General features: G+C 36.2%; 1 protein-coding gene across 49 annotated transcripts in view; it reads left to right on the forward strand.

Annotated features, from left to right (window-relative positions):
• RIMS1 (regulating synaptic membrane exocytosis 1) overlaps positions 1-18450 on the forward strand; it is a 465499-nt gene that overhangs the window by 263384 nt on the left and 183665 nt on the right. For 48 of the 49 annotated variants that reach the window (XM_025186713.2, XM_075923757.1, XM_075923727.1 and 45 more), the window contains 6 exons: positions 8146-8192; positions 12532-12644; positions 13693-13823; positions 14994-15165; positions 15298-15454; positions 16441-16512. In XM_025186713.2, coding sequence (XP_025042498.2) covers positions 8146-8192; positions 12532-12644; positions 13693-13823; positions 14994-15165; positions 15298-15454; positions 16441-16512 — 692 coding nt within the window. The remainder of the gene's footprint in view (positions 1-8145; positions 8193-12531; positions 12645-13692; positions 13824-14993; positions 15166-15297; positions 15455-16440; positions 16513-18450) is intronic. The other variant, XM_075923726.1, reaches the window with a different exon arrangement.

An 18450-nucleotide genomic window follows, 5' to 3' on the forward strand; every position in this document is an offset into this window, starting at 1 on the left:
AGTCAGTCTAGAAGGAGGTCTTGCCCCTTTGATATTTTCCATGATGTTGAAAGAAGAAACTTAGGACTTGATTCTGGTGGAGATACAGAAGTAAAACTCCCATTCTGATGGGTGGGGAGCTGTGCCTGATAAGCTCTGCTTTATTAAGCTCTTAAATTTAATTCATTCACAATAACATTAATTACATCAACACTGTAGAGTTGGAAGCAGCCATCAGTAAACATTAAACATCTCGTGACTTGAAATAAATTGGTTCATGAAGAATTCAAGAGTGCCCTTTATAATCAAATAAGTTCTATTTGATTGATGTTTTACTGTAATTGTAAATGATACTGTCATTAAAAGAATTTAACATCTGTATTCCCTAGTTTATAAAATAATTCTCATAATAGCAAACAGTTTACATTATATTACTGTGGATGTAAAACCAAGTTTGTAATAGCAAAATATTGACAATTGGGGGCAAAATTCTGCCTGTCTAGATTGTATAAATAATCCCATAATGATCAATGAAACTGTTTACTTAAATACAATTAGTAGAATTTAGTCCTAGAGCTGTGACTAGGCTAGGTGTGCCTGTGCTTCAGCTAGGAGGTGTAATTCCCAAGTAAAAGTAGAACTGCACACTATCTCTGTTCATACTAGCACCAAAAAACAATTGTATGGCCATGACAGGTAGGATGGTGTCGCTGGCTAGCCCCTTCAGTACAATCTTGACAATTCCTTGTGTACACACTCAGGTGGGATTTAGGTTTGCCTCTATTTTTGTATAACAAGAGGTGAGAAACAAATCAGAGTTTAGTTTCAGATAAAATTAGTAGAATTTGAAAAGATTTCTTTAGTTTCCTATCTGAATTTCATCAGGCTTGATGCCAGCAATATGTGTACATGTGAACCTAATGCCATAGCAATAATCATATAGATAAGAGAGTCACTTGTTCTTCTCCAGCAATTGTGCATTCTTTTCCCAATCTGAAATTGCCAGATTTAATCCAAATCATAATTCATCTGACATATGGCTCAGATCCAATAATAATCTTTAGATTCAGAAGCTTGAAAAACTTTATTCTCATTAGAAGGTCTTCCTTCCTGTGCTTGACAATAAACCTCTTGTCCTATCATCAGAGGTTAAGGAAAATATTTTTCTTCTTCCTGCTTGTGACACTCTTTGTAGCAAAACCAGTACGTATTTCACTGGGCTTTCATTGGACCTAGATTAGATTTTGGAGGGAAGAAAACGTGTAAAAAAAATAAAAATAAAACACTTGAACAATTCAGATAGAAATAAAGACAATGTAAATTGTATGTAATAGAATATTGTTAAATTGGCACTTGAAGAAAGTCCAGCTTTAGAGATAGTTAATAACACCTGCATATTTTTAAATACTGTATTATATGTGGATAATAATTTGTAATGTAACTGTCTGGTAAAGAAGATGAATAAATGATGTAATTATAATAACTTCCAAAAGTATTACAATAAAAATTGAAAATATTCAGTAAAGCTTTCTTGAAGAAGAATTGTACATAAAATACAATTGTTGAGTAATTAGATTCAAAGAACATACGGTACTGAATATATCACACTAAGAACACTGCAAAAATCTTTTACTTATTTAGATCTTATAGTGATGAATGTGACAGTTTTTATTGCATTTGTGACTGCACAATGCAAAAGTCATTATTTGCTTAACATATGGTTTGATCAATTGATATTTCCTTGAGGAAAGAGGGAAAAACACTATGAACCAATTCCTGCTAACTTTAATCTTATAAGTAGCCCCTTTGGCAACAGTATTACTGAATTATTAAATCAAAGTAGAATTTGACACAATACCTAGAAATGTCCCTCTGCTGTAATCATTCATTGCTGACATTTCACTACTTACAGCTGTTTCTTAATAACTGGCACTAATAACTGGAAAGAATAAATAAATGTCACAAGTGGACTGGAGCATGTAACTTGAAATGAAGGGCTTCATTAAAGACTTGAGCGTGCTCCCATCACAGTCAAAAGCAAAATTTCCATTGACTTTACTCAGAACAAGATTGATCTATCATTTTTCAAATGGTCAATCACACACAATTTACAACAGAAGAAATTTTGATAAGGGCTAACAAAGAATGATGCACCATAAAAATAGTTGTTTTCCTTGGTTCTTAAATGCTATGTTTGAAATAAACTGGAGTATTGGAAGAACATTATTGTTGTTCTGTGCTTTTAGATGACAGATTTCTAATCTTTTGTAGCATCTCTTGGTTTGCCACCTGAATTGTATGCTCATTCCAAACTCATTAAGATGAAACTTTCCATTCAGCCAGGGGCGGCCCGTGACTATAGGCCAACTTGGCCATTGCTTAGGGCGCCGCCTTCAATGGTGCCCGATGATGACGTCATGGGGCACCCGATGATAATGTCACTCAATTGATGGCCATGCAGGCAGGGCTGTCAATTGCGCATTCCGCCTGGGGTGCCAGCTGCCGCAGCCTGCCTCAGGCCGCTCCTGCATTCAGCTATTATCAGAGATTTTCCTTTGATCATAGTATCACGTCTCCTGCGTAAATGGCAGAACAAAGTGTTCTATAGACAATCCCTGACAGATGTTTCTTGAACCTGCTCCTTAAAAAATCCCTGATGTTGGAGATTTTGAAACCTCCCTAGGCAATTTAATACAGTGCTTAACCACTTGGCAGTTAAGAAGTTTTTCCTAATGTCCATACTAAACCTCTGTTGCTGTGATTTAAGCCCATTACTTCTTGTCCTATTCTCAGAGGTTAAGGAGAACATTTTTCTCCCTCTTCTTTGTAACAAGTATGTACTTGAAAACTGTTGTCATGTCCCCTCTCAATCTTTCTTCTCCAGACTAAACAAAGCCAGGTTTTTTTCAGTCTTTCCTTATAGGTGATAATTTTTCTACTTCTATTATTTTTGTTGCTCTTTGGACTTTCTCCAATTTGTCCACATCTTTCCCAAAATGTGGTACCCAGAACTGGACCAATACTCCAATTAAGGCCTAATCACCATGAAGTAGAGCAGGAGAATTACTTCTCATGTCTTGATTACAACACTTCTGGTAATGCATCCCAGAATATTTGCCTTTTTTCCAGTAGTGTTACACTGTTGATTCATATTTAGCTTGTGGTCCACTATGAACTCCAGATACCTTTCCCCAGTACTCTTTCCTAGGCAGTCATTTCCTGTTTTGCTTGTGTGCAACTAGATGGAGTGCTTTGCATTTGTCCTTATTGAATTTCATCCTGTTTACTTCAGACTATTTCTCCAGTTTGTGCTGGTGAGTTGCTTAAAGGACTGTGCTGCCCAGAGACCTAGGCATTCATGTGCACAGGACTGAAACATTTATTTCTGCGCCCTGTATTTTCTTGCTACATAGGGTACGGGAACCAGTTTTCCTTCTTTGTTATTTTGCAGAAGAGTAGCAGCTAGTACTACACCATTACAGCTAGCCAGATAACAAATGACTGTTACTCATTGGGAAAGTGTAAAAGCTGCAGCTGCTTTTTACTTTAAAATACTTAGGGCCAAATCCTGTTTAATCCCCCATTCCTATTGAGTCTTTTTTCCATAAAGGATGTGTGATTTCAGCATACTTGTATATATGTGGCCATAGAAAATTAAATCTCTTCATGCAATACTTGTAAAGAGTGTGCATCTGGGGGAGCTGGCATTTCCAATAGTGGTTTTACTTTTTGCTTGTCTACTTGCCTGCCCTCTCTTTCAATTATTATGTTCAGGTACACTTAGTTGGCCTTGGACATTGGAAGTTGATTAAAATTTTCCAATTTATTACTATTTTCTAAAAACACAATACATCAACACTATCTATACAACAAACAACACAAAATATATTTTTGTCATGACAATAAATCCATGGCATTCTGAGTTGTTCCTCAGCTGGTACCAGTTTCGTTCTGAAATTCCAAATGACAATAACTTTTTCTACTCCCTTGAGCGGTATGGAGAGAGGGAGGAGGGCAGGGTTGCGAGGTGTCCGGTTTTGAACCAGATTGTCCAGTATTTGAGCTTTCTGTTTGGGAAACAAATTGAGAAAATATAAATGTCCGATATTTTCTAAATAAGATGTAATGTAGATTGTGATGTAATGTCAAGTGTGTCCGGTATTTTTGTTGAAACCATCTGGCAAACCATCTGGGGAGGGATGTGGATTATTTCTTAAAATCTCCTTTTGTTTTACAAAAGTTTGTGCTGATCGCTGGAAAAACAAAGGAATTACTCCCATACTTTCTTTTGGTTTTTTTCAATCACTTCTACCTTTTAAAGGTTTGGGTGAATTATCTCACTGTTCAGTTATTAAATTCAGGAGGTGGTGTACATCAGTTTCTCTTCTTATACAGCAAACCAGGTTTGTAATTTATTATTTTTCTGCTGTGCTAAGCTTTAATTTTGTTTATGAATAACAGCTGAGAGGCATTGTTTCTGTAATGGTTTTGTGAGTGTGTGTTCACAGAATTTTCATATACTTTTATTAAGGGGACAATGTGATTACTCAGAATCACCAGAAGGCTGAGTGTTTTAATATTAATTTTTTGTGCATCTTATCCCTGCTGTTGCTCCAGAGGACACTACCTTTTTCATTTTTTACAATCTTCAACTGCTTACTTTTCCCCAGCCTTTGCAGAATTAATTTTGTACTCTTTTTCCTTTAATTATTTGCTTATTTTCCAAAATGACAACTTTATCAGTTCAGATATCACCATTCCAAGTATTATTCGAGGGAACTGATTTTCTCATACCTGTGCTTACTGCTTCCCTTGCTCCTGCCTTTATGCCCCCTCTCCTGCCCCAGGCTAATAGCAAGTTTTCTATCTGTTGCCTGCTTGCTTCTCTGGGCCAGATCATGCTTTCATTACCAGACCATCCTTTTCCACGGACACAGGCTTTCTTCCACTAGCAATTTAGCACGGAATGTAGGCTCCTCAACTATTCTCCACATCTTCTGGTCCCATTTCTTAAAACATTTCCAAACGCGTCAAATTACACCTTATTGACACTTTCTTGTGTATCATTATTTGTCCATGATCCTATATTCTTCGGTATTCAGTCTGTTTTGTATTACCCCAGTCTGCTAGATCCTTCAGAGCCTATGTGCCTGCACTCCTTCAGAATTCTTACACGAGAAATGCAGTAAATACCACCTCAAACTCCTATATTCTTAAGAGTTTACTCCATGTGCCAATACAAGCAAAAAATGTTATGTTTTCCTGTTAGCACTTGGCTCTCTATGACCTAGGGTGTGCACACCAAATTCTATTGTGAAAGATCAATTTTGCTCCAGGCAAACTCTTAAAAATAGCACAGTATATCACCTTAGTCCCTTTACTGCAATTCTCCACCAAAGCTTTCAAAGCTCCAGTGTTTTTGCTGAACGGACTAAAAGTTCTATGGCAGAGGATGCCATGTAAACATGGGGGAACATACTCAAAACAGGTAGAGTACAATCCAAATAAAGCCTTGAACCAGATTAAACAACATACTTAAGTATCTAGCTAGAGCTACTATATAAATAAAATATACCTTGAGATTTATTTTACAAATCTATAATAATATTTAAAGTTTCTGCCACATTTATATATTCAAGAATATAACATAGGAATTATTAGACCATCGAACAAAGTGTTAAGTATCAGTCAGTCATAAAATATGCTGTTAGTCTACTACCAAAAGTGAGACATTTGAAGTACAGAAACATTCAGAACTTGCTAATAAATGGTGTAAGTGAAGCTTTCTAGGTTACAGATGACTAGAAGATGAGTATTTGTACATTACAGCTCATTATTTCTTTTTCTTTTAATAAATGCCAGAAAAGTATTTTACCTGCATCACCAAGAGACCTTTCCATATAGTTACAGTAGCAATATTGACCTTTCTCTACATTAATGCCTGTTGCTCTAGCAGTGTTATGGTTAGCCAAATAAAGGTATTTATTATCTGTGCTTGAGGGATAATGCCAAGAGTCCCGTGGGCAACAAGCTTTAGTAGTAAATGGAAAAAATTGTTTATGTATCATTAGTGCAAATGCAGTATGTGACCATGTGTACACTGTCCATGTCACCAAAAGTGTAAGAAACAACACTATGGGAATATCTGTTCAAGATGCACTATGACATCAGAGATCCCTTCCAGCAAATCTAAATATTTGCAATGGGACATTGTTTTCCTCTAGTATTTATTAGAAAATAAATATTTATATTTCTTTTGCTATTTAATAACACAAGTTAACTTAAAATACTTGAGTTCAAGACCAGCAGGGAGTACTAGATTATTTAATATGACCTCATGACTCTCATAGTCATCACCACTGACCAAACACTAAATTCAAAATGAACTAACTTTTCAGTAGCTTTTCTTCATCTGTAGCTCCCAAGCACATTATTATGGTGAATTATCATGTTACCCTCATTTTACACATGAAGAAACCAAATTACAAACCGGAGAAATGACTTGCCTAAGGACACTCAACAAGCAGGTCACTTACCTAAGGTCACTCAACTAAACTTACTCTCCTATTTCTGTCTGGTGCCTACAAAGACTCAATCTACTTAGCCTATCTCCTCTTCTTAATTTGGAATGGGGAAAAAGCATTAACTAAGTGGATATATTAACCGTATAAGATCAGTTTGGATGTGTTGAGTAAATGCTGCAAGTTTGGTAGTTAGACATGCTAAATTCCAAGTTAAAAAAATAAATACTGCTTTAAACGGAAGACATCCAATCTGTCTTGATTATAGAATATGTAGCAACACCTCAATGATGTATGTGTGTGTAACTTAGCAAGACATGAATACACTGCATTGAAGAATGGAAAATGCTGTTTGATTAATTTATTTTCATGAGTTTTGAGGTGTTCATCCTTCTTAAATGGAAAAGACAAGCCACCGGAGTCCATAAATTGTAAGCTGAACTGAAGTAACGATAGCTCTGGAGCTTGTTTTAGTTTTTAGTCTGACATGTAGTCCAAGATTTTAAAAAATAAGACTCTAAAGTTAGGCTGCTGAATCATTTTTAAGTAACTTGGGCTACAATTTTCAAAGAAAACTAATAGAGTTAGATAGCCAACTCCTATTGAATTTCAGTGGGATTTGTTTGCCAACACCCTTAATCGTCCTATGAAAATTCCAGAGGCTGTAACCTGATTTTTTAAAGTGCTATATATGTTGCAAATCTCATCAGCTTCTGCACTTTACTTGAAGACTTTAGACTTCAGTTTTGGTAATTGTTAACTGTAAATTATAATGCAATTTGTGGTTTTAATGTGGATTGTAAATTATTTTAATTGATTAATTGAAAACATTTATTTCCATTTCCCTGCTCCAATTTATTAATATTTATAATGCATCATTCTTTTCTTACCCCCAAAATGTGTTTTTGGAGATTGTTGGAAACAGTACTACTGGGCCAAATATTAATAACAGCCAGACTCGGACAACCATTATAAATGCAATATCAGAGAGGTTACTCTGGATTTAGATTCATGTAACTGAGATGAGAATTTGATCCACTGTTGTTTTTCTGTGTGTGTGTGTGTGTGTGTGTGTGTGTGTGTGTGTGTGTGTATTCAGTTGCAATATGTTGCATGTTAGTATTTGTTGTCTAAACTAATACATGATTATCCTGTTCTTTGTTTTTTTAACATTACCATGTTATTTTTCTCTTTGTCATAAGACATTTTCATCAGTTTCATTCAGGAAGTTCCTTGAGATGTGTGTATAAAAATTACTAGTGAGATTTACAGTCTGAGATGTTGTGATTTGACCAGAAAAGAAGTCATCTCAGTAGCCGTAGCACTTCTCAACATCAAAGTTTTGGTTGTAAAAATATTGTGGAGCCTTCAACTGCAATATTAACATGGCATTGATTATTGCTTGTTTTTATTCATCATCTGCAAAAAGTCTTCTTTGGGATTAAAGTGTTTATGCACATTAGTTAACAGTGACAAGCTGTCCTGAAATAATTCCCCTTCCTTACTGCATATTGACAAATAGGTAAAAACAAAAACTAAGCGATGTTTGAAAAAGGCGTACTAGAAACTGTAGTTAACTATGTCTGTTCAGTACTGAAGAGCAGTAGTTCACCTGTTTACTATTTTGTGTATATTTCTCTTTTAGTGACATTCCAAGGATTCCTGAGAGTTCCCACCCTCCACTAGAGTCTAGTAAGCATATACTTTTTTTTATCTGCACGTATATTGTAAAAATGTTGTATCTTTTTGTAAAACTAGAGTCAATATGAAATTGAAAAAACTATATAAAATGGAATATAAATAGTTCAAATCTGCACAGGATATTAAGGTTTTCTTCTATATTAACAATGAAAGGCCCATGTGGTGTTCACACTACATAGATACAGCATTTTTCATCCTCACAAACTGTCTAATCTTTCTAGATTATCACTGTAAGAAAGGTAACTATTATTATCCTCATTTTACCCATGAGAAAGATGAGGCAGAAGAGTTAAGCAAGGAAATTGTCTCAGGCTGCACAGGGAGTCATAATTTCCCATCTTTGATTGTTTTTCTCATGTTCAGATCCCTAGACTGGACCTTTCATTATCTTATCCAGAATTGGCTTTTGTGGGAGTGTCTTAGACCAGGACCAAATGTTGCCTCATGCCTTTTATGCACAGCACTATCTATAGTAAATTGGGTTTTGTGAGAGCGATCAATCTAAGAAAGACTGGGAGGAAATAGTCTCTGTTTGACAGCAACTCTATTGCTGGATAACGACTTATTTTCTATTATGCCCCACTTCAGGGACAAGAAGACAAGAGATCTTCTTGTTCCTGGTGCAGATTTTTATGCCAGTAGATAAAAGTAAAGTCAGACTCACTGACTACTTCTCTGCCCCGTTATTTCCCCCTAACTCCCCATCCAGACTACAGATGAGAAAACCTTTGGGTAGCCTCTCTGATTGATCTTCTCCTAAATAGAGAAACATCATCATTTTGCCCATTATCAATAGCCAATGAATATAATTACCCAGGTGCCCAAAATATGGTATGAGATTTCCATACAAACTAGGTAAGATCCCTATTCTGGAATACATAAAACCTAAATTTAGATAGATCACAAATGGTAGCAAACAAGGGATGGTGAAGGGTGGATAAGCTTAATAAACTTATATATTTGCTTAGGTTTGTTTTGTATAAAATCATAGAATGATAAGACTGGCAGGGACCTTGAGAGGTGTTCTAGTCCAGTCTCCTGTACTTATGGCAGGAACAAGCACCATCTAGACCAACCCTGACAGGCGTTTGTCTAATCTGCTCTTAAAATTATCCAATGATGGAGACACCACAGTATCCCTATGTTACGCTTAAAAAAAGCACATGAGATCTTTTATAGGGGAAAAGGCAGTATGCCACATTTATTGAGAATTCAACAGTAGCATATGCTTGTCAGTCACTCACACACACAAACACCATACACACAGTCCCGCCAGATGATGTTATAATTACCAGTCAGGAGTCTGGATCAATCTAGTGGTCAGACAGATCGATCACAGAGGGGGAGCTGGGCTTTGTTGGTCGTGATCCAATGCTCTCCTGGAGTTGGTGGCAAGACGAACCCAAAGTTCATAGCAAAGCAGCCTGCTTTTATAAACCTTTTCTCTGTTGAAGTTTATGGATTTCGCTGTGCCAGTCTGTGTCCGGTGGGTTATCTTTTTGATGTTAATCATTCCCAAAACATCTCCGTAAAGCTCATCCTGTAATCAATTGTCTTTTGGGGGTTCTTGCTTCACTTTAGAGTTGTCAGTCTGCCAATCTGATCAATCCTTGACCATGGGTACGCATTGATGGTTTCTCTGACACTGACAAGTCTGTCTTCACCCATACCTCCCTCCTCCTTTCTTGGCCATCTGGCTCTGAGGATAACCTGTGCACCTCTATCTCGACACATACATAACACTTTCACACATAAACAGTCTTTACAAGGACCTTCAAAGAAAAGCATAAACAATAGTGTCTCATATTGGTCAAAGCAAAAGACATTGTAAATCAAACAATTTAGACTCTAGACTTCAGCATTCCTCTAATCTCATTAACATAGACACAACACCAAAACTTTATCTCTTTACTTACTAAACTCATTAAACTTTAAAACAAAGAAATGTACAGTATATTTAACTAAAGGGCTTGATTAAATGTGTTACTTTACATTTACTTTACATTAAACCTAAAATGCAAATATAAAAAGATATAACACTCCTACTCCAACACCTAGGCAATTTATTCCAATGTTTAACCACCCTGACAAGAAGTTTTCCTTAATGCCCAATCTAAATTGCCCTGGTTGCAATTTAAGTCCATTGCTTCTTGTCCTATCCTCAGAAGGTAAAGAGGACAATTTTTCTCCCTACTTCTTATAACAACTTTTTATGTTCGTGAACGTTGTTATCATGTCCCCCCTCAATTGTCTCTTCTCCAAACTAAACAAACCCAGTTCTTTCAGTCTTCCCTCATTGGTAATGTTTCTAGACCTTTAATCATTTTTTTGCTCTTCTCTGAACTTTCTCTCATTTGTCTACATCTTCTCCTGAAATGTGGCACCCAGAACTCCCCAATACTTCAGTTGAGACCTAATCAGTGCTGACTAAAGTGGAAGAATTACTTCTCGTGTCTTGCTTACAACACTCCTAAATCAAAATACCATTATATAACTTTCTTTGCATTACTGATTTCTAACTAATTTTTAAATTTAATTATTTTAATGTCTTAAAAATCCCAGTGGCCAAAGAGTCCAAAAGGAATATGGATGTATAGGAATGAAAGGGGAATATGGTGTGGGCAGAGTATTGGTATGGGGAAATGGACTGCAAGAGGAAGAAAGGAAAGAAGAAAGGAAGGCATATGCATGGAACAGCAAGATAAATAGAAACAAGGTAGTAGGACATGGCAATGGAAATTAATTCAGGGAGTCTATTCAGAATAATTCATTGGTGAAGGAGGCAGATGCAGAGTGTCACTGATGATGGCAGAAGAGACTGGATTATGTCTCTTCAGTTGGTATGAACCAGAATAGGCCCATTGGTTTGAGTGGAGTTACCAGCTGAGAATATGGACATTCTAAAGTAGGTTTGCTGGATGAGAAAACCTGACAGTCTCCTGAGGTGGTATGTCTTTAGGAGGCCGTGATGTTGTGTTGCCCTTGCATTTTTGCTGAGGCTGGTGGTGCGGATAGTGAAGCCTGAGGGACCTGGTGATTTTAAGCAGGGGCGGATGAGGATTTTGTGGGGCCCAAGGCAGCACAATTTTGCAAGGTCCCCCTTTTGACATGGCGCATGCACAGGGCTTCTTGAAGCATGGGGCCTGGGGCGGCCGTCCCGCTTGCCCTGCCCTATATCTGCCACTGATTTTAAGCTCAGCAAAAATCCAGTGTAAATGTCACAGAGAGCTTGAATATCCTGCATCCTTCTCTGCTGCAGCCAGGGAATGTCTACACTGGGGGGGAGGAATAGCTCAGTGGTTTGAGCATTGGCCTGCTAAACCAAGGGTTGTGAGTTCAATCCTTGTGGAGGCCATTTAGGAATTTGGGGCAAAAATTTGTCACAGATGGTACTTGGTCCTGCTGTAAAGGCAGGGGACTGGACTCAATGACCTTCAAGGTCCCTTCCAGTTCTAGGAGATAGGCAATCTCCATTATTTTATACACTGAAGGCTTTTTGTGCAAGAACAGCTATTTTTGCACAAAAACTTGCCAGGTGTCTACACTGCATGCACATTCTTGTGCAAGTAAATTTACAGTACAGTGTCAGAAAACGGGGCTTCTTCCGGAAGTGTTATTCTTCTCCCCATGAGGAATAAGCCCTCTTGCGCAAGAGCTCTTCCACAAGAAGGCAGTGTAGACAGCAACATGATTTTCTTGCGCAAGAAACCCCTATGGCTAAAATGGCCATCAGAGCTTTCTTGCTCAAGAGAGTTTTCACGTTGCCATGGACGCTCTTGTGCAAAAGCACGTGGCAGTTTGGACACGTTTTTGTGGAAGGCCTTTTGCACAAGAACTCTTGTGCAAAACAGTTCTTGTGCAAGAAGCCTGCAGTGTAGACATAGCCCCAGTGTATTAGTATTTGCAGAAGAGTAGAGCCTTTAATAAGCCACACCTGGAAGAAAGTTGCTTTCAGTAGAAGTGGGGAGCACCTGATAGTTTATCTCACATAAGAGATTCCACAGTGTAGCTAAAACTGAGAGCTTTTCTACACATAAACTCACATTTGTTTAGTTAAACCTGTATGGATGCTCTTATTTCTTTTTAGTTTAAACCTATTCCTAACTAACTTGAGTAAAACTAAAGTTTGCCTGATTTAACCTGAAATAAGAGGGTTCACACAGGTTTTTGCACTAGTTTAAATAAATCAGTTTAAAATTATGCCTTAAGATAAAGTAAAGGAATTCTGCATATTGACATGCCTGGAATACATTAAAGCAATTGACAGATCTAATTAATTTGGCTTCAAATCAGTTCTAGGTCTGAGATTTTGTTTCTCTTATTCATTTAGGTTCAAGTTCTTTTGAATCTCAGAAAATGGAAAGGCCTTGTATTTCTGTTATTTCTCCAACTAGTCCTGGAGCTCTAAAAGATGCACCACAAGTCCTACCAGGGCAGCTTTCTGTAAGTGTATATTCGTACCAGAAAAAATACCCTTTATGTGTTCCAATATATTTTGTTGGTTTCTATTAATATTTAGACATAGCTGGCTATATTACATAACGTGCAATCTTTTATAAAGCAAATAATCAGTTTTCTGCCTTTCTTTGTTTCATGTCTGTCTAGGACTTTTGAAGAGTCACTCATCAGTAGTCAAATATATATGGTGCTTCTTTCCAAGGACCTTTGTATCCATTGAAATCAGTGGCATATATATTTGATTGAAGGCCCCAAGAAGCAATATCGTGAGCTTCTCTGTATCCATCCTAGACTGTGGTGCTTCTTTAAATGCTCCTGCTATTTCCCGAAATAGCGGGCTCGCTATTCCAGAATCCCTGTAAACTCATTCCATGAGGGTTAAGGGATTTGAAGGAATAGTGCCTTATTTTGAAATTTGGCGTTGTCTACACAGTGCCAAGTTTCAAAATAAGCTCTTTTGACCTAGACTCGGAATAAGCTACGCAGTTTGAGTAGTGCAAATTGCGTAGCTTATTCCAACACAAGGGTACTCTCTAGATGCACCCTTAGCAAACAGGATAGAGCCAGTGTCCCCACTCCCTCCTCAGTGCTGTAAGGCTAGGTTTTGGTTCAGTGAGTTAGATACCTAAAAATGTTGGTTATACTTGAAGAATGTAGTTAAGCTATATGGAATTTGTATGTGATAGTTAGATTTTTTTTTTTTGAAGAGTCGTATTGCCTGAGATTTCATGGTCTGTGTGCAAAGCCTTTGCATATTCTGAAAAATGGCTTGGAGAAGAAATTGCCATAGATTCTTCCAGCTAAATAAACACCATTTATTTAGTCCATGTGTTCGAGAGAGTGTGATTTCTGCCATGAGAAACCCAAAATGTCCAAACTCAAATCTCACGCAAAACATGTCCTGGAAAAGTGCCAGAAATGTTGTTAGCCCATGTGAAAAAAGCAGTTTATATTTTGACTGATGGTAGGCAATGAAAATAATTTTATATACTTTTACTTTCATGAATCATTTCTGGTAACTTGGCTCTTGTAGGTGAAACTGTGGTATGACAAAGTGGGGCATCAGTTAATAGTAAATGTTCTACAAGCAACAGATTTGCCACCTAGAGGAGATGGGCGTCCTAGGAATCCTTATGTAAAAATGTATTTTCTTCCAGATAGAAGGTAATATTTTAAGTGAAACATATATTATCTGAATTTGTTAAATGTTTTAGTTATACTTTAAATGTAGGTTTATCTTATGTTTTTCTTTAATAATTTATTATTGTTTAGATTAACATTAAAAGGGACTAAATTAACATGCATCTATAATCAGATAGTATACAATTGTAAGTAATTTGCTCCATGGAAATATGTCTGAACCTGAAATACTACACAGCAAATATTGATTCCTTTTAGTCATAGAAGTTCATTAGGCTTTTTAAATGTAAGTAAAATGTAAGTAAACATAGATTTCACTGTGCACATACAAATGGCCATATGGTCTTCACCATCCCAGCCAACCCTGTGGATCTGACAGCTGGACAGCATGGTGCCTGCACTCCCAGCCTCAAACTCCCCACACATACTCTCAACCCCCTGCCCTGTGACTTCCCCTCTACCACATAATTCCCTGCCCTGAGCTCCCCACATCTTCCAACCCCTTGTCCTCACTCCTGCACATCCCCCCCTCCACGCACACCCCAGTCCTCTGCCATGAGTCCCCCACATTCCATCCCACACTTACATTTCTTACAGGTACTGTCCTATGGCAAATCCCCTTTATCTTCTGCCCTAACCCCCCGCCCCCCAAAGGGGCTACCATAGGACAGTATCTGTAGGAAATTTATATTCCTTTCACCACTGAATAATAGACATTTACAGATAGACAAAGTAAAAAAAAGTTGCTTGAAAATTTATTTGAGTTTGATGTAATAATATTTACTTTGTGCATTTTTGACGTGATGTGGACAAATTCTGTTTTAATGAATATACAACTTTAACTTTTAAAATTTCACCTTGTAATGTCATTAAATAAGTATTGTGTGCTCCTGATTGTCTAATTCCTCACAAAATAATTAAAGAATGAAAAATACATAAAATCCATAATTGTGTACAATCGTGAAAATTTGAATAGATACACAAAATGCTTTAAAACAAACATTGATGTTTGTTATAGTTACAAAAATTATGACTATAATTATTAGAGTTATAAAAATACAAATTGAATGCTGCCAAGTATCGTTATAGTGATGTTTAAATCAGAAAGAATGAAGACAATTATAGTCTTGGTTACTAGATGGCAGTATGTGACCTGTTTTTGCATTGTAATTTACAAGAATGTTTATGTTTCAGTGATAAAAGTAAAAGGAGGACCAAAACAGTAAAGAAAAGCCTAGAACCAAAATGGAACCAAACTTTTCTCTATTCACATGTACATCGTAGAGATTTTAGAGAACGAATGTTAGAGATAACCGTATGGGACCAGCCAAGAGTACAAGAAGAAGAGAGTGAATTTCTTGGAGAGGTGATACATACAATAGCATTACAAATTAGTTACATTTTAAGCATATAAAAAAGTGCTAACATATTTCTGTATTTTAAAAAATAATGCTGTGCAGTTTCAAATTAAGATTAAGTTCAATACATTTTCCCCTAGATCCTTATAGAGCTGGAGACAGCACTTTTAGATGACGAACCACATTGGTATAAGCTGCAGACACATGATGAATCCTCACTACCTCTGCCTCAGCCATCACCTTTCATGCCAAGGAGACATGTCCATGGTGGAGAAAGCACTAGCAAAAAATTACAAAGTAGGTACAAATGCCACCACTGTCGTTTGTCAGTTTTAATTGGGAAATGATTTATTACAATCAGTTAAGGTTGATGTTTAGAAGAAGGTTTGATAACTATAATAAAAAATAAATATATTCTTTCTAAAACTTAATTGAAATACAACTCCTCTGGTTGGCAAAATTAAAATTACCTGTATTTTGAAATGTTAGTTTTTTCATAGTTGTCATTGTTAAACACTTAGTTGAATATAATAAACGATTTTAACAAGATAGTTGGGATGTTTTTATGATTACTAAATGCTGGGTCTTTTAAAACAGAAGCTTCAAGGATACTAAAGCTGTGAACAGTTTTTTAGTATATTGATCATTTCAACCTCCAACACGCGTACTGTCCTCATATGAATCTTACTTCTGCTGCCCAGAAAGTGTTTTATGTGTATAAGAGGAAAAAAATAAAATAGTACAATATTTAAAACCTGTCCTTTTCTGATCAGGTATTAAATGTGTGAGATTTTATATTTGAAAAAACAATTATTTTCTAAAAGTGGCATATCTCAAGAGTCGGAGTATCCCATAATGTAGGTTAAAATAATTGCTGCCTGTAGCCTCTACTCTACCATTTTAACTGAAATTCAATTACATTTTTAAAATATGAAAACAGGAAACAAATTCTAAAGATCTTTTCCCAGTTATTTCTTCTGCTCTTTCACCAGCCTATTAAGAAAAATAAGGAAATTAATAAATTCCAGCCAGTCCCTGTGTTGTACTTTTAGGAACTGTAGCAACTAGTTTCTGTTCAAACTGGTACCTTCAAAAAATAAACATATTGATATCCTTCTATGCCCTTATTCTAAATTCAGTTTAATTCTAATTTCATATTGTTTGAATATATAATTACCCTATGTTTGAATCTCAGGAATAACTAGAGTTTTTGTTTAAATATACTTTTACATTTTACAATACAACCAGATATACCGGTCTTTGTTTGCCTTACTGTTGTGCAGGATCTCAGCGAATCAGTGATAGTGACATCTCAGATTATGATGTTGATGATGGTATTGGAGTAGTTCCTCCAGGTGCGTGGGTGAAGAGCATGGTCCTGCTTGTTTTTGCCTTTGCTTCCCTCTCTGCCCCTCTAATTTTTCAAATTCCTGTAGGATGCTGGTTTTGGAGCTTATGGAAAAAACAGTACAGTTACTCTGTGGTGTCTTTCTTTGTAAATTAATTTGAAATGCACTTTTATGTACTTGTTATGTACTAATCGATATTTCTGTTTAGATGTGATTGTTTGGATTTTGTATTGGATGGTTCAAAGCTATTTGTTACTTCACAATGCTCTAAGCACAAGTGAAACTGCAATTTTTATTCAAGAAATTCAGTTAACATGCTGTATTAAAATTAAAATTTCAATTTCCATTGATTTTTTTTTTAATTTTGCTTTTTGCTTGAAACCCAGATATAATGCAATCCCCCATGGAATATATTTAAAATGCATGGTTGTAAATTAAAATGCATGTGGCATGGCTATGTCTTTTATACTTTTCATAAGCATTCATGAAGTATCATTACCATAAATGTGCATAAATGTATAAATAGAGAGAGAGAATATCTTAATTTCACTTTACCCTTTGTGGATCTGATATTGTAAAATATTGGGGGGCATATTTTAAATACCATACCTAAAGTATATTTCATTTCGCACTTGCCACAAATCACAAGATTAAAACTCCCATTCATGACAGACTTAGTAAAGTCTTGTTTGCCCATCTAAGCTAAATCAGGTTTTCTATGTACTTGTCAAAATTAATGAACACACTAAAAATATGGTAATATTTTAAAAGTTCTCCTTATTAATCCATGCACTTCATTGCATTTTTTCCATTTACATAAAGTAGCACTGAATTGCTGAATGGGCTAAACTATGCTGTCAGTGTTAAGAAAATTTGTACTTTAGGGTGATGCCCAAGTAACCAAAAAGAGAATTTGTTCCAAAATCCATAACACTAGCATTACATTTAATGGAGTGATTTTCATCAAATGAAATAGAAAAATATTTTAAATAAAATGGTTTCCACCATTTTTTCACATTATTTTTTTTCTTTTTGTAGCTGGGACTGCAGATATGGCCATGTGTGAGCCCTTATTCATCAGTATTCTGTATTTAAACCGTATGGGGCCCTTCATTTCTCAGTTCATTCTGAGCAACAATTCCCCATCTGCAATGACCTGTCTTCCATCCCACAAAACAGTCTTTCAAAATTTGTATGACAACACTACTTATTGAGATAGATTTTTGAAGGCTCAAATAGCACTCAGATGCCTGAATCCCTCTGAAAGTCTTTAGGAGTTGGGTGCCTAAGTGTGCTATTCATGAACCATATGTAAGTTGGGTCTCAGAGACCACCTCTCTGCCTTTGAAGTCTCTGCCATCCATGATAGTTGATATTCTCACTAAATTAAAATGTGTATAGGTTAGTTGATATTAACTCTTGATAAATTAAAATGTGGAGTAACTCATTTCCAAACAAGTTCTACCAGCTCGTGCATTCTGCCAGTTGGTCTGACAATTCAAATTAACAGGCCTTAATGTGTATAATCTGTTTCATTCCTTTAATATACGTCAGATACAGCTGAGAGAGAATATTTGTGGAATTTGTTTCCTTCTACTTTCTGTCTGTGAAGTTATATGTTTTATTACATTTGTGCATTCAGCCCGAACTCTTTTGAAAGGGAACATTTTATAAATATAACAAAATCATCTGATTAAGGAAGGTGTGATGCTAAACTTATATCAAAACACACAAGTTAGAGTTAAACAGAGGGTGATACTCAACTCTGTTGGGAAACATGGTCAGTGTTGTGCACTACTCTCAGATTACCTGAGAAGCTAAGTCCCCAAATTGCTCTTCCCACAGCTTTCACACATGCAGTGTCAGATACTTATGGGGTTGGAAGAATCTGTGATAACAAGATAATTTAACAAAAGCTAAATAATATGTTTTTGTGTGTGGGTA

Source organism: Pelodiscus sinensis, chromosome 3, assembly GCF_049634645.1.
Source record: "Pelodiscus sinensis isolate JC-2024 chromosome 3, ASM4963464v1, whole genome shotgun sequence".
NCBI lineage: Eukaryota > Metazoa > Chordata > Testudines > Trionychidae > Pelodiscus > Pelodiscus sinensis.